This window comes from Microplitis demolitor, chromosome 8 (genome assembly GCF_026212275.2).
Source record: "Microplitis demolitor isolate Queensland-Clemson2020A chromosome 8, iyMicDemo2.1a, whole genome shotgun sequence".
NCBI lineage: Eukaryota > Metazoa > Arthropoda > Insecta > Hymenoptera > Braconidae > Microplitis > Microplitis demolitor.
The window spans coordinates 15308780-15331956 of NC_068552.1; the positions used below are offsets into that span (position 1 = coordinate 15308780).

Sequence of the window (23177 nt, forward strand, 5' to 3'; positions counted from 1 at the left end):
ATTGTAATAATATATTGCACAAATTTTTTGATTATTCAAAATGTCTTTCTTAATTTTTTTTTTCTTTTTATATATATATATATTTTTAATGTTTCTGTGACTGACTCATCGATGAATATGAACGAGCTAGTTCTTAAATGTATTATTTCAAAGTACATACGCAAATTATTCTTTATACTTCTTATTATAATTATGTTACCACATATTCAAATTTATACCCAAGCTCTTAAATAATTAGTCCATTTTTTTTAGTTCATTAATTTACTTTGAAAATAAAAAAATATAAAAGACAAATTTTATAATATAAATTTTTTTTATTGACGTCAAATTATTTCCTGATTTTCGAAAAAATAAAAATATTTATATTCGTAATTAAAACTAAATTTTAAATTCTAAAAATATATCACCATAAATATTTTTATTACGTAATAAAAAAATTAAATAAAATAAAGTATATAAAATATAATTAATAATAAAGAATTTCAGGTATAAAAGCGTGACTTAAATCACGTATTACATTTTTCGAGTATCAAAACAATGACACGAATCTGAAAATAAATAAGAAAAAAAGACAACACTTATCACACTTAAATTGTTTTTTTTTTCTTTTGTTATATTATTTTATTTTATTTTCATGTATTCTACTCTTGAAACGTTTATTTAGTACCTCACATACATTCGTTCTGCAATATTTAACCATACGTGTCATCTTCTCTGAATATCTTCAAGGCCTCAACAATTTCCGGCCAACTTTCCCTCATTTGCGGTAATTTATCAAACACTTGCGTCTGCATCTTAATCCCAATTATTTTTTACTAATCTCTGTCATTACATTTAAAATTCAAAATTCAAAATCTAGTCTGGTTAATTTAATAAATTTATAATTAAATAAACGAATGCTTGACCTTGGAAATAAAAATGATGGAGCCACGGTCGAGGACGTGGGTTAATTTATTAACTCGATTACGATAATTTCATCTCTAGTATTCAAATTCGCTTTGGGCAAAATTTCGATGGGTTCATTGTATCATACAAATTAATGGGCTATTGCGAAAAAAATATTTATGTTTAATGTTAAGTACTCGTGGGAATTTATAATTTATGTAAACTCAAGTATTTTAAATTTATATTTAAACTTAAAAAAAATTTTGATTTTTATCTTCTTTAAATTTATTTATTTTTTTTTTTTAAATTTTTTTTCATTAAAGTTTTCTAGATAAAAAGGAAATGAGTAGTAATAAAATTTAAACAAATGAGTGATTTTGATGTAGAGGCAGCAAAAAAGTGGAAAAAAAAAAAAAAAAAAAATTGTATCGATTAAGTGTAAAGATAAAAAGAGATGATTCTTCTAACTAGGAGAAATCGAAGGTGAACTGAATGCGGGACAAGATCTCTTCCATCAGCTCTATGCACTACAGCTCAATAATACTGTACAACACTTTACTCTGTTCTGTTCGTTATTCTGGTGAACGAACGCTGGTTGAAGCATAGCCACAGAGCAAATAAGGAGGCTGAAAAACGGTACTTGCTATCGGAAACTCAGCAGCGACATTCACATTTTATATTATATTTTTAATGACTCAAATATTAAGACCGGTCATGAGGAAAATTTTCAAAATTTATGACTTATAAATCAACCGGACCAATAATTACTAAAAAACATATATTTGTACTTTTATATTATAATATAATTTATAACTATTTACACTGTAAAAAATTCTGAGTAAATTCGGAGTGATCTAGATTTTATTTAAATCCGCATTCACTACGATTTGAACTTAATATTAAAATACTCCGTTTGAAATGAAGTTTACTCCGTAGAAAATTAAAAAAATAAAAAATCACCCACTCCGAATTTACCGGGTTCACTCCGTAATTTTTCTAGTGTATATAAAATTCATCTATCAAACAAAATAATGACTACGCTTTATTCTACTTATTAATAATAATAATAAAAAAATTAAAAAAAAAATATATGTTGTATTAATTCTCTATAGCAATTACCTAGCACTACATTACTACGTTTATTACTGTTTATTCTATAGCAAATTAAAAAATATATATTTTAGTTGAGTCTAAGTATATATGCGACTTCGAGTATCGAACCAAAAACCACCCTCGGCTGATCAATGACGATGGGGTTGAATCTCAGTCCTCTCAAGTATATTCCTTTATAATTTATCAGCTTTACTTTCTCGTTTTAAATACTTCTCTCCCGTTAATTGTTTATTGATCACGATATGCAGACGTAATAGTATAGTAGTGATACGTAGTAGTTTTGAGCTTTATGATATATTAATAATTATATATTTGTTAGTAGATACAGTCCGTACCCGATCAGCCGGCCTGTCGAGCACTCAAGCGGCGCTACTGCTTTTACAGATTTTAGAACAACTTAGACTACTTCACACATGTTACATGCGCAATACACTGTTGATAAAGCAGTTGACATCAAAATTTTAATTTTATGAGTTGTACATTAAAAATTTTCTCATAAACTTTTCACACATAATAAAAAAAAAAGTTTGAAAATTTATTTTCACTCATGAAAATTTTTTTCTCACATTAAAAATAATTATTTAAATATTGATACATATAAAATAACACATACATATACATATATAGTAATACATTAAAAATTATTTAAATTAAAAAAATTTATTTTCATTGAAAAATCATGAAAATTTTTTCTCACATTAAAAATAATTCTTTAAATAAATATATAATTTTTAAAAAATAATTAAAATTTTCTTTTTTTTTACTCAATTATTTTATATAAAAATTTATATCGGTGTTATAAATAGCAAGTCGTCTGACTCCATTTTTGAAAATCTTCCATTTATGCGAAAAAAAGTAATTTAAAATTTTTTTTTTCATTTAAAAATCAATTACATCTAGTATATATTTAATATTTTTGTCTAGGTTACTCAAATAATATTTTTTCTGACTACTACTGTCTAAAAATTGCCCAGAATCACCTGCTAAAAAATATTAAGTTAGACAATTCGCTAATTAGAATGTCGATATATTTAATATAGAAAAATAAATATTAGTATGATGAAATTTATAAAACTCGATACTTGTATTGATATATTACACGTTTTCTATTAAAAATCAAACATTGACGAACAAATAATAATAAGATGTATTATCTAAATATATATTACAATCGGATATTAACATTTGCATGTGGCCAATATATATAATGTTCGCAATCCTTTCGTAAATATAGTACTGTTGTATTTACAGTGAGATCGCCTGGAGCTAAATATAAAAATAAAAAAAAATTGGGTTGATTGAAAGTATGTAGTGTACACAAAAAGTATTATATCTGGTCTCTCATGAAAGAGGTGAGAGACCCGAAAAAATATATGCTTCAAAAGTTACGTTATGCTCACTACACCGAAGGTCAAGTGGACCTACTTCAGCAAAAGTGTAAAGAGACTCAAATCATCAAAGCTTAATAAATGACAATTATTCTAGAAAGTAACCCGCCAATAAGTTTATTTAAATAATATATAAATACTTGACTTCTAAGCTTATGTTTTTCTTATTTATGGGGTTTGAAATGTACAAGAGTTATGTTACAAACTTATTTATTATTGTATTTTATCGAATATTTATTTCAAACAGTAATTTAATCAAAAAAACAAGTTTTTAGGATAAAACTGGTTTTTTAAATAAAAAGCCATTAATTTGAACATTTTTATAAGACATTTTTTTTCTTGTAAATTACAATATAATAATTAAAACAAAATGAAGTCTATTATACTTAATGATTTTTTTTTTAATTAAACAAAAATGTTAAACATTATTGTTAATTTTAAAAATTAAATTTTATAATCTATCAAATTTTTATGGTGAAATTGAAAAATTTTCGTACCTGGGATTATAAAAACAATTAGTGATAATCAATGATGTAATTAAAAATATTTTGACAAAAATTTCATTAAATTTTTTTAAATTATTTAAAAAAATATTTTTTTAATGAAAATTCTTTACTGTAGTGACATCTTGCGACTTTTACTACTGTACCAGAAGATGATAAGTCAACAATCTATTTTTTTTTTTACTTATTAAAAATAGAATTTGAAAAAAAAAAATCTAAATTAAACACAAAATTATGAGTCAGCTTTAATTAAAATTACAATAAGTAATAAAATAAAACTTAAAACTTGTGATATTATTTTAAATAATCAAAAATAAATACAGTAATTATAAAATTAATTAAGTTTTAAATTAATATTAATTAATGAATAGTTTTTTGTGTCATTGAGTCATCAAAGTAATCAATTATTTTATTATTACTCAGTTAAATTCCACGAAGTCGAGATTATAATCAGCAAAAAAATAGTAATTGAAATCGATCGACTGGAGACTTTCCACTGACTTTAAGTCCAAATAAACAAATGCAAAAAATATCATATATCATATATATATAACAATACACATTTTAATAAACTAAATACATCAACTTACTAATTAAAAATTACATCTAATTACCATATTCTACATAGACTCAATTTCTTCCGAGAATTTCCGAGCTCTACTCCGTGTGACGTCTTGTTTTATTTTTTTTTTTTTATGAGAGACATAACAATTGTCCTTGGGGTGTAACACGTAATTATTTAAAGTCACGTACAATACAAATCATTATAATCTTAATATAATCGTGAAATAGCTTCACTCGAATTGTACTCGCGCAATTTAAAAGTTTCTTAAAAAAATATTTTACAATTATTTGCTTATGCAAAATATATACATATATTTTTAAAACTCAATCATCAATGAAATTAATCTTCATTCATTTAAATAATCATAAGCAAATATTTGAATTATTTGTTAACTGATTATTTACTTTATCATTTTTTTTGTTTTTGAACAATTCAATAGTAAAAATTCTGTAGCGAACTCAAAATTATAAATTATAAATTTAAACTAGTGCCGCTATTAGAAACTTTGGCTTTATGATTTCGAAATGTAAATATAAATATAAATATAAACATATATATGTATGATATAATCTATTACAGTAACATAACATAATATGTATAAAACATATATACAAACACATAAAAGTAAGTTTGGTGAGACGTAACAGCGAGTAAGGGGGGACTTGGGTGTTCCCTTCGTCTTTTAGTTCATGCCGGCAATGTGTTTAGTTGACACACGTTTGTGCTCTCGGTCTTGTAAGAGTAAATCAACATTTATTAATAATTTAAATTTTGTTTAAAGTATTTTAACAATTATTTAATGAGCACAACATAAATACTTGCACTGCATGTCCAGTTAAAAATAAAACTCAAATCGAAGTGTATAATTGTTGTGATAAATACCTAGTGTTACTTATATTTTTTTATAAATATTATGATTTTACAAAATATATAAAAGTACAGTGATCACATAAATACATATTAAGTACGTTGATATTTAGTTTATATATATTTACTAGTAGAAAATATAAAAGTTATGCATGTCAATGATGTCATGGTGTAAAAAAAATCGGTCACTGATATTTAATACTATTTAAACTTATACTTAACCGTTGGTTTTTTTTATTTTACCACTTTTCCTGTTGTGTCATCACCGCGAATGCTAAGTAAAAAAAAAAAAAGTTCGAGAAATATTTCTCAGCTGAAGCAGCGCGTTCGTTGCCATCTAATAGCTACGTAATATATTTTTACATGCGGCTTTATATACATTTTAAAGTTCACTATAATACATATATATATTTACATACTAAAATTATCCAATACTCAAAACTTTCAAATCCAATGATAAAAAATATGATCGGTAAAAAATTAAATTATCAAAATAATTGTACGGTAAATTTATTCCTATATATTACCAACAAATATATGTAATATGTAATTTAACAAATAATATAAGTATCAAGTCTTTTATTTATATTTGTATTTGTCTCTCATATGCATACATTTCATCATATAACGGGCGCGGCTTTATTATTTCAATTGTCAGTTTTATTGACTAATACTCGATGCGTAAATGTAAAAAATTGAATACATTTCTATGAAATAATTCCATTTTTTTACCCGATAATTTAACTTACGAACCTTATCGTTATCGGGCCATGAATTTGTAGGTAAAGATAAGCCGACAGATATAAAAATATTTTCAGCCAGATGTACAGTACAGTACTTATATATTAATTCTTGATAGATTATCGTAATACAAAAAGATTGTGTTGTAAATTATAATCTATACTTTTTAAATTAACATTAATTTATTAAGTACTCAATATATATCCACATACACATGACTCATTGGTAATTATTGTTATCAAGTCTAACTACTTAGTATCGAACATATTTTATCATTTATTAGTTAATTAATTTTAAATACTTTTTTTTTATACCGGTAATTATTAACAAGAAAAATTAATTTCTATTATTTGTTTTATTTTATAAGTCACTGTAAAAAATTTTCGGAGTGAACGCAGATTAAATCCGGAGTTATTTTAATATTAAAACTTCGGAACTCCGAGTTAATTCAAATTTCCAAATTCAAATTTTTTACAGTGAAGCCTAAATAAATTTCTAAAAATTTATCAGTATTGTTTCATGTTTGTCATTAATTTATCATTAAAGCGAGCTATAAATATTTTATCATTAGATAATTATTATTTTATTATTGGCGGTTTACGAATACAACCGAGTGTCCACGAAAATATTTACCAATAGTGTTATTGAAAATGTGTCACGTGGTCTTATTTAAATTAGATCAGATTTAAACTACTATATATATTTAATCGTCCGATAAATATAAATATAAATATAAAAAAAACACAAATAGTTATTGTCATTATTGCCAATCAATGAAAAGATAAAATCACTTGGGGCTTTTTTATCTTGATTACATATGATTCTCGTACTTGTTCTTCAAATAGATTTATATCACCCAAAACACTTGTCGCAGTTTTATCATTTCTCAGAATTGATACGACCTTGGTAATTATTATTATTACTATTATTTTTTTTTTAACTATCAAGTGACAGTAGAATTGAATATTCAAAAATAATAATTATTTTCTCCAACAAATCGACTGTGATATTTCATTTAATCCAAGGTTATTTCGATATCATTTAGTACAGTAAAGTATATACTGTAATTTTTAAATTATTTATTTATTTCGCACTAGACATACTTACTACCGGATGACAAATTTTTAATTGTCATGCTTACCAGAGTTACATAACACTATTGAAAAAATACTATAACCAATTCACTCTTATTATTATTTAGTTATATATTTAATACTTACAAACACATATTTATATTTTTTCTAGATCTCGGAGGATTTATACAAAAGATAAATTTATATATTTTGGAAATAAAAATTTTAAAAAATATATTTCATTATGTCGTCAAGGAAACCGACAGTACAGTCGACTGTTTTAAGTAATGATGATACATACTGTCATGCAAGTAATCTAATGAAGAAAAATAATAATTATACACAAAATAATAATAATGATAATAACAAGAACAATAATAATAATAATGAAATTTATATACCTAAAATAAAATGGTTAGACTTAAGTGTACAGATATTTATTCATGCCGGATGTCTTTATGGAATCTACCTCATTTTTACTCAAGCCAAATTACTCACAAGTCTATGGGGTAAATATTAATTTTTTTTTATTATTATTACTATATATTTATAGGGCAGAGGTGCCGGTTTTGGCCTCCAGAGACAGTTTTTGACATTTTAATCATTTAAATAAACAATTTCTAAAATACGCAATGACGTAATGAATTTTTTTAAATGTGATCAGACACTTTTATCACATTATGTCAATGGAAATTTTTTTTATACTTTTTCATTAATTAAAATGAAGTATGAAATGTCCAAAAATGGAGCAGTGGCCACAAATGTACTTCTACCCTACACTAAAAAATCGGGAGTGAATTTGTAGTGATTATAAATTTTATTTAAATCAGAATTTCCTTCGACTCTGAGTCCTGGAGTTTTAAAAAAAGTCACTCCGAATACGGAGCTTCAATATTGAAATTAATTTCTCTTCGGAGTAAATTTCACTCCGAGGGAATTAAATAAAAAAAGTCTTCCGCTTCGAGTCTGAATTTACTCCGGATTTAATTCGCTTTCACGCTGAAAATTTTTTACAGTGTAAACTTTGGCTCGAATTTTAATTAAAAATTACGAAGCTGAATAATTTAATCAATAGTTTTTTTTTAACTTTTCTACATAAACTTTGCATTAAAAAAAAAAAATGTCCATAAAAAAGTAGTTCACTGCTCAACAGGCGGTAGGAACATTATCCGAATTACAAATCAATATCTCGTGTGTTTACTGACTCATTCGCCTTCTTAAAGTGCTGGACATTCTAAGTACTAAATAGAAATACCTCTCAGGGGTCGTAGATACGCTTTTAATCCTAAGACAATAAACTGTATAAATAAATTTTATTTTTATGAACAAAAAAACTATACTTTGTTATGTTATAAAAGTAAAGTAATAAAATTAAATTTATTAAACAAAAATTTTTTACCTTGATAGATTTATTTTATTTGTTAAAGATCAAAAATGTCAAGCTCGCGTGTATTGACCAACGATAGAAATAGATGATTAAAAAATCATATTTAAATTAGGGTGTATTTTAGGTGATATTTTGTGCTTTTTATTTGATTGCATTCAGTATAGAAGGGAAAAATTATTGACTTAAATTTAATAACTAATTTTTGAATACGAGTAAAATTAATTTATATTTATTATAATAAATAATAATTCCACTGTAAAAAATTAGGAGCGATTATGGATTCTATTTACATTCAAATTTACTCCGATTTGGAGTTTAAATATTAAAATAAACTCCCCTTCAGATTTACTTCGCTAATTTTTTACAATGTGTTATTTTTAATTAATTAATTAAATAAAATTATTTTACAGCTTTTATGACAATATATATGTCAGGATTTGGTATTACTGCAGGAGCACACAGACTTTGGTCTCACAGAGCATATAAAGCCAAATGGCCACTAAGATTACTTCTTGTTTTTTTGTTTACAATAGCAGGCCAAGTATGTAAATCATTATAATTAACAATAATAATAATAATTTTATAGTCAATAAATATACACATATATTTTTTTGATTAATGTAGAGACATGTCTATGCATGGGCGTTAGATCACCGAGTTCATCATAAATACAGTGAGACAGACGCTGATCCCCATAATGCAAAGAGAGGATTCTTTTTCGCTCATGTAGGCTGGTTGTTTACTTCACCCCATCCAGACGTCGTTGCTAAACGTCAAGCTGTTGATATGAGTGATCTCATTGCTGACCCAATTGTTATGTGGCAAAAAAAGTAATTTTTAATTTTACAATTTTAAATAGTTCAATAACTTTGTTGTTTTTTTTTTTTTATCACTTGATAACTGGCCAGTAAATAATTTTTATTAAAATTTAATTTCACAGGCTTTACATTCCACTATTTGCTTTACTGACCATTGGATTACCAGTTTGTGTACCTTGGTATTTTTGGAATGAATCACTGTGGACGTCATTTTGGGTGAATTTTAATTTTCGTTTTTGCGTGACTTTGAATATTGCATTTTTTGTCAATAGTGTTGCACATATATGGGGTCAAAGGCCTTATGATAAGTACGTTTATCAATTATTTATTAATTTGTAACTATAATTATTAATTTGTCGATTAATTTAAAATTTATCTATAGAGATATATCACCAGCTGAAAATTTATTGGTATCGATAGCAGCATTGGGTGAAGGCTGGCACAATTATCACCACGTATTTCCATGGGATTATAAGACTGGGGAATTAGGTAGCTACTCATACAACATAACAACTGGGTTCATTGATGCATTTGCGCGCATTGGATGGGCCTACGATTGTAAATACGTATCACCGGAAATGATACGTAGACGCGCTGATCGAACTGGCGATGGCACTCATACTCACGATAAAAATGTATGGGGGTATGGTGATAAAGATATACCTTATGATGATCTCAAAGAACTCGACACCATGGACTCTCATAATCATTAATATTTATTTATAATTGCTAATTACATTTTTTTTTTAATTGTTCAGTAATTCATTTTTTTTCTTGAAGTTAAATTGTTTTAAAAATTAAATTAAAAAAAAAAATGAAAAATTTAATTTGAAAGTATTTCGAATTTATAACGATAAATAAATTTTTTTATTTTTTATTAAAACAAAAAATAATTCTCATTTACATTTTAAGGAACGTAAATGTCTTGGATATTATAAACTTAGAATTGTAAATGTATTCAATAATTTTTTTTTTTTTTAAATTGTATATTATTATTAGTTTGTATGCGACTTACGAGGAGAATATTTGAAACCGAAGTTTAAGTAAACTAGATTTTTCATTTCATTAAAAAAAAAAAAAAATATTTATTTATCACAAAGTCATCAGTATAATTATTAATTTAATGTATTAAAAAAGTATATAGTATTTTTTTTACTGTCATCAAGTAACTTTAACTGACTTAATTTAATATAAATATTAATTATACTGGTTATAATTTTTAGTATTTTTTTTGTTATTAATGGCTGTAATAGTATATAAAAAAAAGTTTATATTAAAAACTCGACAGTATTCATTAAGTCACGTCGGTTTAAAAATATTAAAATTTCCCTTTTTGTTATTGATTTGTTAAATAAATATACAAATATATATTTATATGCAATAAAATAAAAAATAATATATTATGTAATTAATAAATAAATATTGAATAAACAAAATGATTATTTATAAAATTGATTTAATTATTGGCTGACAAAAAGTCATTTAAATAATAAAAATATTTATGTATATATATTGTCGTGCTGTATTCTATAAATGTGTTTGAAAGGAAATGACAATGTTAATTAACGTCGAAGAGTACGAGTTTAATGAAATTTAAAAACCGGGTCACAAGGGTTAAATAGAGTACCGATCGTTTGTGAAGAAACATTTATACGTGGCCTCACAGTCTTTATTAAGACGTGCCAATAGTTATTTTATTCCCGTAATTCATTCAGGTAACACATGAGTTAAACCACTGTGATTTTTTAATGTTACTCTAGTGTAATAAAATAATTAAGTTTTAAATATTTGTTATAGTAATAGTTTTAGTAAATAGTGTAAAGAAAATAATTTAGAAAATTTATAACTCATAAAATGTCGGAGTCCAAAAAGCCAGATGCCGAAAAAGGAGACATCCAATGGCACATGGTACTTTGGTATATTCATCTCTATGCATTAGGATTGTATAGCATATGGTTACTTTTATTTCACACATCATGGGCGACGCTCTTTTTCAGTGTGTACATTTTAATAATTTTTTTATTTTATTTTATTTTATTATTTTCAAGTAATTTAGTTTTTTTTTTTCTAGCCTTGACAATAATATATATCGGCGGACTTGGGGTGACGATTGGCGCCCATCGTCTTTGGGCTCATCAAAGTTACGAAGCTGTTTGGTATATTAAATTATTTTTAATGCTCGCCCACACTTTAGCAGGAGTTGTACGTTCATATTTTATTGATAGAAATATTAGAAAGTGTCAATTAAAAATTATATAGTTTTTTTTACTTTAAAAACCTAGAATGGATAATGAAGTTTTGAATTAAAATTTAAAATTGTTGATTTTATCATTTTTACATATAATTTCTTTTAGAACTAGCTATTGTACAGGGTCTCATGTCGCAATTTTCAAAGAATTTCACTATAATATATATGATATACAAGCGCCATGTCAGATAGATGATGGATATAATTTATATCAGGCCTTAATGAAACTTAGTATACTTTTTCTTTGGGCAATTACCTTGATCATGTTCGAAAATGAGCAAAGTCGATCGAATAGTTTACAAGATGTGGGCATTTGAAAATTTTTTTGATTTTCGTTACATAACTTTTGAACCGATAACTTAATTTTGTAAAATCAGCTTTAATTTTCATTCCATAACTTGTGTTTTATAAAAATTTCTTCTAACAAATCGATGATCTCGAATATTTAAAAAAAAATTTAAATAATTTGAAAATGAGAAACGCACCTTTCCATTCGGGTATGGCTGGATGACATTTTTTATTTTTAAAATGCGAAAAAAAATGAAATGAAAAATTATGTAGCTTCAAATTTAGCTGTATTACAACATAAATTTTAATAATTACAGTATAGACTGCAAACTTGATGTTGTGTAAAAAAAAAATTTCATCAAAAATCTAATGGCTGTAAAAAAAAATTTTGACACATCCTAATTAAAATAAAAATATATTTTTAGATCATAGATAAAAAAAAAGATTATTTGTTCAAAATTACAGGGACCAATCTACGATTGGGTCTTAGCTCACAGAATTCATCACAAGTATTTTGGTACTGAAAAAGATCCATTTAATCATAATGAAGGATTTTTTTACAGTCACATTATTTCAAACACAATGACTAAGCCACCAAATTATGAACAAACTGCTAAGATTATTGACATGCGTGATATTCATCTCGATGGATACGTTTGGTTTCAAAAAAAGTACTTATTTAAATAAAATAAAATTAAAGTCTTTTAAAAATATATTTATATTATTGTTAATTATATTTTTTAGATTCTATTGGCCCCTATTTTTGATATTTGGAATTCTATTGCCAATAAACGCACCAGCAGAATATTGGGGAGAATCAATAGCTAATTCAGTTTTAGTACTTGGATTTTTACGTTTCGCAGTATTGTCAAACATGACGTGGCTGATCCACAGTGGAATACTAATTTGGGGACTTAAACCACACGAAAAGTTAAAATCAATTCTTGATACATATACGCTATTATTTAAACTTTTTATTTATAAACCACGTAGTCATAGTACTGTAGTAATTGATGATCAAGGAGTATACAGTCAATATATATACTGATATACAAATTCATCTGTTATTAATTAAAAAAAAAATTATTAATTAAAAAGTGCATCTGATATTAATTTTTAATTATTAATAGTACCCAAAAACTTATTTATTTATTTATACTTTTTTTTAAGGTATCCTCCTGATGACAATATGGTATTTTTAATAACAAAATCTTACTGGATTAATTACCATTATTTATTGCCATGGGATTGGAAGTGCGGCGAATACGGCTCTTATGACAAAGGTTGGGCGACGACTACTCTTAAAATTTTTAATGTTATTGGATTAGTCAATAGAATGAAAACTGCATCAAGTGAAAATATACGTGATGCATTATTTAAAGCAACTGCCACGAAAAAATCTTTTCAAGAAGTAATGAACGAAGTTAAAGAAATAGCTGAAGTTGAAGCTGATAAAATGAAACTTCGTTATCATCATTAATGACACTTAATATTATTTATTTATTTATTATTATTACTATTTTTAATTATTATTATTATTATTATTATTATTATTATTATTATTATTATTATTATTATTACTACTATTATTTTTATTATTATTATAAGAAATTTATTGTATTTAATAAAATTAATTATTTTTATTTTTGGCTTACACTGAAAAATAGTATATTACACACTTAGGGCGGTAAAGTAAAAAAGCCTCAGATCACATACTTACAGATTACATATGATCTGAGACATTTCTTACTTTACTGCCCTGAGTGTGTAATATACTATTTTGATTTAAATAAATTATGTACTTTATGGAGTTTTTTTATTTTTATTAATAAAGTATTTATTGGATCTGGATGTTTAGCTTTCGGAAAAATGCATAAGACGAATTTCCACAGAAGAGTTTTATCCTCGAAAATATTTAAAACGTAGTTAGAAATATAAAATCTAGAAATTCGGTCAGTAATGCCGAGCCTTAACAGAATGTGTTACCTAAAAATTGCAGAAGAAAGCTTGAAGAACAAAAGTTAGTTTCAAATTAACAGAAACTTGCGAGAAGAAACTTGAAGAACGAAAGTTTACTTCTAAGTTAACTACAAATTAACATCAACTAGTTGTACATAAAGTTTTTGCAGTCTTGATGTTTAATTTGAGCCGTAGATTTCCGTCAGTTGGCAATCAAATTGATGACAAGTATTTTCTGAAACTGTTGACTACAAATTGTTACCAACTTTCCTAAAAAGTTAGCGACAATCTACTGCCGCAACCTATCGCTAACTTTCTGGAAAAGTTGATAACAATTTCTAGTCAACTAATAGAATGCCAACTTTTGCCACCAACTTTCTCAGAAAAGCGACCAGTTCCCGTCAACTTATGGAAGTGCCAATTTTTGTAGCCAACTTAGTGACAAGTTGCTGCCATCTTGGGTATCCCCCGACAGTAAGACCCTGATCAGGAAGGTGTCAATTATTTGCGATCAAGATGATGACAACTTCAGCCTTCGTAACTGTTGACTACAAATTGTTACAAACTTTTTAAGAAAATTGAAGGCAACTTTCCATCAACTAATAGAATGCTAACTTTTGCCACCAACTTGCTCAGAAAGCTGCCGACCAGTTGCTGTCGACTTATGAAAGTGCCAATTCTTGCGGGCAACTAGGTGACAAGTTTCTGCAGTAGGTCGTCGTCAACTTGGCTATCAGGCTGAAAAAATTTATAAAATATATGTGTATATAAATTTTTCAGCAGTCGATCGTGTAGAATAGTTACTTACTTGTTGAAAAAAAAAAAAAAGTAAAAAAACAATTTTTAAATTCACACTTGAAAATTTATTAATTCTTAACTTTATAATCCACAGGCCATACAATCATAAATATTTAGGTTTATATTCGTAATAAACTTCAATCACAATGTACGTACTTAGATGTATTAATAGATGTTTATTTATTTAAGTTGGCTAGTAGATCGTAAATTGTAAAGCCTCAGATTCAAATGTTTCTTTAATAAATTTTATCCATTTTTTATAAAATTATTTAACTTTATTTTATTTAATTTACAAGGTAAGATAAAAAATAACTGTTTCAACTTTTGGACTATTTAATAAATTTAAATTTAATAAAAATGCGACCATTGTTCTGGTGAAAATTTTTATCAGTTAAAAAACAACTTGAATCAAAAATATATTTATATTATTAAATACTTATACTTTATTTGTTTCATTGTAATACGATACCAATATACTTTGTTCTGGACAATATAAATGAAATAAAATGATTGTACAAAGTTTTAATAATAATCATTCGTAAAATAAATGATATTATTTCAATAATAATAATCAATATTATTATTTATCGACTTTCGATTACTTTTTTTTATTCGTTTACTTTACTCACCATCGCGACTCAAGTTATCAGTATTGTTTTATATTAACTATCATAAATTATTATTCATCTATGAGTGTTATCATATTATCAGTTATCATTGTACATTAGTTATAGATATACTCATACTTTTAAATATTAAAAATGTTTTACTGAAGATTTAAATCACAAAATAAAACATGAATTGACAATAAGAAAAATGGAAGAAAAAAAAAACTATGGAATTCAGGTACCGCACAACAGGGTCTAGTATACAGAAATTAATAAAACTATGTACCGTATAAATTGAACTATATATATGTATATATAAAGATGAGATGTATTTATATTTATAAACATAATCAATAATTGTCATCGCTTAAAAATATTACTCGATATGAAACTCTTGGACGTAAAATAACTCGACACGATTGACATTAATTGATTAATGTATAATGAAAGATGAATTAATGATGCTATTATAGATAAATGTATAAAGAAAAAAAGAATATTAAACAGAAAGAAAAAATAATGATTAATGTAAAAGTACATCAATGGTCTTAACCCATTCTTATATTTAATTCATACTTTTTACTCATTTTTATTAACTTTTTCGTCTTCTTTTTCGTTTTTTTCTTTTCTAATGCCTGAGTTTAAATTGTTCTCATAAATTAAATTAGATAACTGAGAATTTTATTGTGTATGCAAATGATTTGTTATAAGAGCAGCATCTCTTTCGTCAGGAGTTTGATCTTTGTCGCCCCATCCCCACAAAGGATGAGTGCCATCACCGGTCCTTGTAACGCGCTGTCTTATCAATTCCGTGGATACGACTTTAGTATCATAAGCCCATCCAAATGACGCAAAGAAATCGATGAACGCAGTTGTGCTGTTGCCCCAGTATTTTCCCAACTCAGCCGCCTTGTAGTCCCATGGAAATACGTGATGGTAATTGTGCCAGCCTTCACCCAAAGCTCCCCATGCTACCATGACATTTTCAGATGGATTCATGTACCTAAAAAAAAAAAAATAAATAAATAAAACATTTAAAATAAACAGCTGACTACTTCTATTATTAAAAAAAAAAAAAAAAACTCACTTGTCATATGGTTTACCACCGAAGAAATGAGCCGCAGAATTTACCAACCAGGTCATGTGTAATGTCCAAACATACCGAAGAATAACAGCAACAAAGTATGAATTATTCCAGGACTCTCCCCAGAAATAGACCGGAGCAAACGCAGGTAAAATAAAGCAAATGAGTGGCATCAAAAATTTGTAATGTTTCTTTTGGAAAGCAACAACTGGATCAGCTTCAAGATCACTCATGTCAATACCTTTACCTTTTTCTTTAACATCGGGGTGTTTTTTACACAACAACCAGCCGACGTGAGAGAAAAAGAAACCGCGAGTGGCATTATGAGGGTCAGCATCTGTTTCACTGTATTTGTGATGGACTCTGTGGTCTCTGGACCACTCGTATATACTATTCTGTAAAAGAAAAAATAAATAAATGATAATTAGTAAAATTGACAACTGAAATTAACCATCCAATTAACTGTCAATAAAGACAATTAATCGTGATTATTCAATTTGCATATTTACTTGAAAAGCGAGTGTGTTGAAAATCATGAGAATTATTTTCAGTGGTAGTTTCGCTTTGTAAGAACGGTGTGACCATAATCGATGCGCTCCGGCTGTTATTCCAATACCACTGCACATGTAAAGAACGAATGCTGTAAAATAAAAGTTGTTAATATTTATTAGTATTGTAATCAAATGATTTTAATTACTGCATATGGTTAATTAGATTAAAAGTTGCATGCAAATAAATTTTCATTCATTTAAAATTTATTTTAAAATTAAATGTATAATTATAATGTATTTATGAGTTTTTCGATCCCGTTATTCTGACATTCAGCCGAATTGCATCGGTTGCACTGATGATCCTGAAGTCAACAGACAATTAACAATTTTTGGATTTTTTTTTTCCACAAATCAATTACAAAAAAAACAAAAAATAAAAATATGCGCATGTAGAAAATTTAAAAAACTGCAAGTGCAATTTTTTAAAATATTTTTTTTTTTATAATTTATAGTTTTAAAAAAATCTAAAAATTATTAGACGCCGGCTACCTTCAGTAACATGTTGCACCACACGATCGTCAAATTGCCCTTTAACTATTTATTAACGTTTGAATATTGTTAAATAACATGACCTTGAATATATTAATATCACGGATCAACATATTTGTCACGAGTATGCAAATTAAATTTATTTCGTAATAATAAATTAATTTATTCGTATTAACAAAATAACATAAATAAAATTATTTAAAAAATATTTAAAAAATTAAACAAATAAAAAATTACTTACCATAAAATGTTGTTAATAATTTAGCGGATGAAAACATAAGATAGGCACCATAAAGTGCGCCAATGTGAAGCAATGAAAATACCGCGACATTAAACCACACAATTTCTCGTTTATACACTGGTTTTGATGATGTAGTTTTAGCTAAATCCTCTTCACAGAGAGTTGTTAGAGCTGCTGTTACATTTGGTGCCATTATTAATCCACTGTCAAACGTTCGGCATTCACTGTAATGTTAATATGATACTTAATTAGCAAATGAGCAAATCAACATTGGATACATCAGCTTTTATATATGAAAACGAAAATCTATATATAGTATGAGATAAAAAAAAAATTTATATTTTAAGTAGGGGAATATTATCTATTGCATAATTTTCATTTTTGGACGAAAAAAACAAAGTCTGATCATCACGAACACGATAATAGCAAAAAGATTAAATTATTTTCTTATAGAATTATAACTCTATAAACTGACAGGTGACACGAAAGGTCAGCTGATAATATTTGTAGGATAATTTATCATATTATTGATATCAAAAATGCAAAGTATAATTTTTTCTATTTCAAAAAAAAAAAAAATTAGATAAATAAAAAATAATAAATAAGTTTAATACTGTATTAGATTTTATATATCAATTGTATGTATGAATGTATATATTTATAAGCTAAATAGAGGTATCGGGTTTAAAAATTCCATTATTGATTAATTAATGTTGTATATGATTTAAGAGGAGTCATTGATACTGACAGAAAATTTAGCAATAGTAATCGTAATAGTGACGTGTTCATTATTCTTTTACAAATCATAATTAGATTATGATGCAGATATACAATATTAATAAAATACAATGTGCAATTTGATAAGGCAATGATAAAAATCATAACAATATTGACGAACTTTGGCACCCAGACATTAAGATACTACTTTGACAAATAAAGTACAGGATGACGTAACAAAAAACACGAATGTACTTCATGTCCTGAGGATGGACAAATTACCTATTCAAATAATCTGTTCGATAACAAAGTAAGTCCTCAAGTCACAAGATACTTCATATTTATTACTACGTCATGATCTCGCTTGGACTTATAAATAACATGTGAACGACAAATTATTCAAAATTTTCCTTTTATAAAAAATTACTAAAACATCTTTCCACTCGTCCAGTTACTGCAGTTGTTATAGTTGGTAGGGTAAGTAAAAGTAAAATTTTATATTTTAAATTAGTCATGATAATGAAATTAGCGATGATACTGAAGTTGAAAGACGTCTGAGTATTTTTTAATTATTTTTCAAAACGATAAATTAAAAAAAAAAGACATTTAAAAAATTGCACTTATAGTTTCTTCAATTTTCTACATGTCCATTTTTTTTTTAAATTCAATTGTTGAAAAGAAAATCGAAAAATTGTTAATTGTCTGCTAACTACAGGATCATAATTAGCGGACGTCTAATAATTTTTGGGTTTTATTTTAAAATGACAAATTATTTAAAAAATTATTTTTAAAAAATTACACTTATGGTTTTTTAAATTTCCTACATGTGCAATTTTTTTTTTTTTTTTTTTTTTTTTTTTTTTTTCAAATTGATTCGTAGAAAAAAAAAAAACTAGAAACCATTAATCGACTTTACCTTATTGATAAATAGCTTCAGAAAATTCAGAGTATTTAGAAATGCGTACGAAAATTCATTGGTGATATTCACCATTGATAAACAAACGACCAAAAAAAACTTCTCAAGAGATATATGAGCGATAAAAATTAACGAAATTAAAATTTTGTTAAAAGTAAAAAATATGAAATAGATTTTTTTCTTTTGTTTCTTTTTTAATTTGATAAGTATTACGATAGAAGCCACTAAAACTTTGATATCACCCTAATTAAATATTTTTCGACAAAATAAGAGGGCGTTTAACATCATAGAGACGACCTATCGACTGACTGATAAATCCTGATGGAAATAGAGGAGCGCAGGCTTACAATGAGACGCCCCAAGCACGCATAGTTACTTTCAACTGCCCTTAATATATATAATATATACGCAGAATATATATATATAAATACTAGGATAGAAGTATCTAGAAATATCGAGAAAGTACTTCATTTTTTAAAGAACTTTTATTACTAATTATCGATGTCTAACAAAATAAAAATTGTTATTCATTATAATTACTTTTAATAATCACATATATGTAAATATATATGACTAATGGAAAATAAAATGACAAAGCTCATTAATAAAATTCATTAACTCTCTAAATAAATAATTTATGACATCGAATATAGAAGAGTATGTTGAACTTGTTATTTAATTAGTTATGTAATTTGTTATTTAATAAATAAATACATATATTTTTGGGTAAATGCTAACGGTTATCGTTACTAAATCGTTCATGCAAACTCCACGTGATACAAGGTGGCGGCAGGGTATCGTATCTGATGATGCTGACGTGATGGAATTTATGTATCGGGTTTTGTTCTTAATAAACAAAAAAGTTTATTGAATCATCAAGAAACTTCCGATGACTATTTTTTTTAAAAATAATATTCATTAATTATCTTAAACTATTTTTATAATTCACCCCGAATTACATGATGCAATCACACGATTATAAAAATGAGTTCAATTATTTGGTGAAAATATTTTTAATTCAAAAAGAAAATAGTTCAGCTTATAAATTTATCTCTAAAAAAAAAAACATTCAGATTAATAAAAATGTTTAGTCTATTATTGCTCCGAAATTTATTTTTATATAATATTTTTTAAGGTTTTTTCCGTGTTTTTTTTATACGATTGAAATAGATAAACTCGTTATATTTCAAGAACAGATTTGAATCTTTTATAGTCTAAAGTTTAAAACGTATTAAGTAAGCATGGTAACCGATAAGTTTTGTCATAAAAGCCGGTACACGTTCTCTGCTAATGCAAATAAAAAAAAATTATTGTACCTATTCATTTACATATATATATATATATATATATATATATATATATATATATATATATATATATATATATATATATATATATATATATATACAGAGAGAGAGAGAGAGAGAGAGAGAGTTTATATTTGATAGAAATAGTGTAGACATATTCTATACAATTTTAGTCAAAGTGTTAATTTACTACTACACATAAAACATATATTGTAGTGTAGGTAACTTTAAAACTCTTTGGAGAAAAGAGTAGTAAAATTCTAATACATGTATGTATATATGTGTGTATGTATATATGGATGTATGTATGTATGGATGGATGGATGGATGTATAACTCATATTGTAAATTGTAGGAGTTGAGAACATAATCATCATACAACTGATGAAACATACTCATACATTTACAAAAGTGTGTTGGATGCAAGCGTACGTGCGAAAGTGCAGGAACAAGCAGAGAAGTGTTGGTAGAGAAACAATCAGGGGGATACATTAGATGAGAGTTAAAGCAGAATCGACCAATGAAAGACGAGGCAGTACCTCGCGCCACCCAAAATCAACGAATCCGAGAGTCCACCGGAACAGCTGTTACACGCGCGTTTACGCTCACGTCACGGACATGATGTGCTTAGTTCTATCTTCCTTCCTTCCTTCCTTACTTCCTCAATCTCTCTTTTTTTTTGTCTATATTTTGTTATTCATTATTTATTTATTTATTTATTTATTCATTTCTTGAACATATAATTTAAGCAAATGCGATGGTAATTTTGTTTTTTGCCTCACATCATATCAGCAGAATGACTAAAAAATTAATATTCAAACGTCCACGTGGACATATCAAGAGATCGACGTTCGACAAATCAGTATGCTGATTTAAATAAAAAAATTTACTATGTAAAGACACAAAAAAGAATTTATAATGACTTTTTTATCGCGAGATAACACTTTTTTTTATTTTTTTAATGGATTATAGATGAGAGTATATTTTTATAAGACCAAGTTGGAGTAAATGTGGTCCTACTATTATTTAAAATAAAGTAAAAGTTCATTTGTAAATAATATATTATATATTAATCATTATGACCTTGATCTTGCAACTAGCAGTTGAGAATTATCAGGCTTACAAATTTAACTTTAAATGCGGAAAGAAAAATTATCTCTAAGTTCAATGAATTTTATGTAACTTTTTTTCCATATTTAGTAATTTAAAAAATTATCAATCAATTAAAAAAAGTTTTTTTTTCTTTTTTCAATAAAAAAAGAAATCAATTTAAACAAATATATAAATACAATAAAATTTCCCGAGTTTCATTTCGTCCCCGGAAGTTTTCAACAAAACCGCCATCACTTTCCCATGTTAGATAAAACCTGCGCTTCTAAAACTTATTCCATTGCATTCTATTGTATTATTAATGTAAGCATTATATTACTTCCTATACTATTTCAAATAATTATAATTCAACGTATGCTATATTTTTACGTATGTCAATTTGTAACAATGAATCATTATAAATTTTATTATAATTTTTTTGCATCTTTAATAAATCAGATTTTAATTTAAACCACATGATTTAAAATAATAATTTAAGTTTAAAGATAAAAATATATAATTAAAAAAATAATTGCAATATAAATATATATTACTATATATATTTATGTCAATAATATTAAAAGTTAAATTAAAAATTGTACCTGCAACAATATTTTATTTGTCACGATAAATGTTAACTGTACTATGGTATTAAATAACTGTATAAGGTGTCAAGTAAATATAAATATATATATGGATGTATACGTATAAATTATAAGGAAGTTTACTCAATTGTATTTAAGAGTAATACAATAGATCATATATATACATATATATAGGAACTTAAATGTTCTACGTGAGTGCTGACATGATCAAACTCAGGCAACTGTTTCTTTGTACTAAAATATATGAAACTTTTAAAAAATACAACTAATTACTAAAAAAAAAATATATAAATTATTTGTAATTTAAAAAAAAAGGATGAAATAATTAACATATACTATAATAGGAATATGTAATTGTGATGGGACTTACCTACGATTAAAACGACGCCGTAAAAAAAACCGTCTACCGGCTTCTAGGCTTCAAACAAATATATATGTATGAGTATGAGTATTACTTAATATACTGGAAATATCCACGTGGCCTCGAGAAAAATATTTCTTTTCTAATGGGTATATAAAAGTAGCCTTGTAATTACAACCCTTTGTATTTAAAAAATTCAAACGTATTTGATGGTGACTAAACAAGGTATGATGAAATGTAACGTCTCACTAAAATGGAATTACGACATGGACTGAAGACCACCACAGGATCAAAGGAAAATCCAAACGTGAATTGAAGCTCTGATTGGACTGGATTGTAACTAAGAAAACTCGACAATACGCGCCAGATTAAATACGAGTCGGTTTCTTAGGGCTCTATTCTATGCAAGCACAAAAAAAAGATATGAAACTTGATTTTTTTTTCTTAAGTTTTTTTACACTAGATGGCATGGATGTTCAAAGGTTAGAGGATTAGATGTGTCATAATTTTATGATGATAAAAAATTATTACAAAATGTCGTAAATTTTTTTTTTATTTATCATTATATTTGAATTTT

The 23177-nt window shown here is 26.1% G+C and overlaps 3 protein-coding genes across 5 annotated transcripts; 2 read left to right on the top strand and 1 right to left on the bottom strand.

Annotated features, from left to right (window-relative positions):
• The first annotated feature begins 5007 nt into the window (after positions 1-5007).
• LOC103573152 (acyl-CoA Delta-9 desaturase) lies at positions 5008-10393 on the top strand. Of its 3 annotated transcripts, none has more exons than XM_053741406.1 (6): positions 5008-5418; positions 7308-7644; positions 8933-9063; positions 9147-9352; positions 9463-9648; positions 9723-10393. In XM_053741406.1, the coding sequence occupies exons 2-6, from the start codon at positions 7380-7382 to the stop codon at positions 10051-10053; spliced, it is 1119 nt and encodes a 372-aa protein (XP_053597381.1). In that variant the 5' UTR covers positions 5008-5418; positions 7308-7379; the 3' UTR covers positions 10054-10393. The 3 variants fall into 3 exon arrangements, with proteins under 3 accessions (XP_053597381.1, XP_053597382.1, XP_008550318.1); XM_053741407.1 differs by lacking the exon at positions 5008-5418 and adding an exon at positions 5877-6287; XM_008552096.3 differs by lacking the exon at positions 5008-5418 and adding an exon at positions 6414-6968.
• Positions 10394-10959: 566 nt separating this feature from the next.
• On the top strand, positions 10960-13727 carry LOC103573151 (acyl-CoA Delta-9 desaturase). The gene is made up of 6 exons (XM_008552095.3): positions 10960-11055; positions 11138-11336; positions 11412-11542; positions 12342-12547; positions 12621-12806; positions 13047-13727. The coding sequence occupies exons 2-6, from the start codon at positions 11195-11197 to the stop codon at positions 13354-13356; spliced, it is 975 nt and encodes a 324-aa protein (XP_008550317.1). The 5' UTR covers positions 10960-11055; positions 11138-11194; the 3' UTR covers positions 13357-13727.
• Positions 13728-15740: 2013 nt separating this feature from the next.
• On the bottom strand, positions 15741-22979 carry LOC103573150 (acyl-CoA Delta-9 desaturase). Its single transcript, XM_053741408.1, has 5 exons — positions 22610-22979; positions 17607-17830; positions 16835-16965; positions 16329-16720; positions 15741-16244 (listed from the first exon to the last, which is right to left on the bottom strand). Exons 2-5 carry the CDS (start codon positions 17797-17799, stop codon positions 15923-15925), a joined length of 1038 nt encoding a protein of 345 aa, XP_053597383.1. The 5' UTR covers positions 17800-17830; positions 22610-22979; the 3' UTR covers positions 15741-15922.
• Positions 22980-23177: the final 198 nt, after the last annotated feature.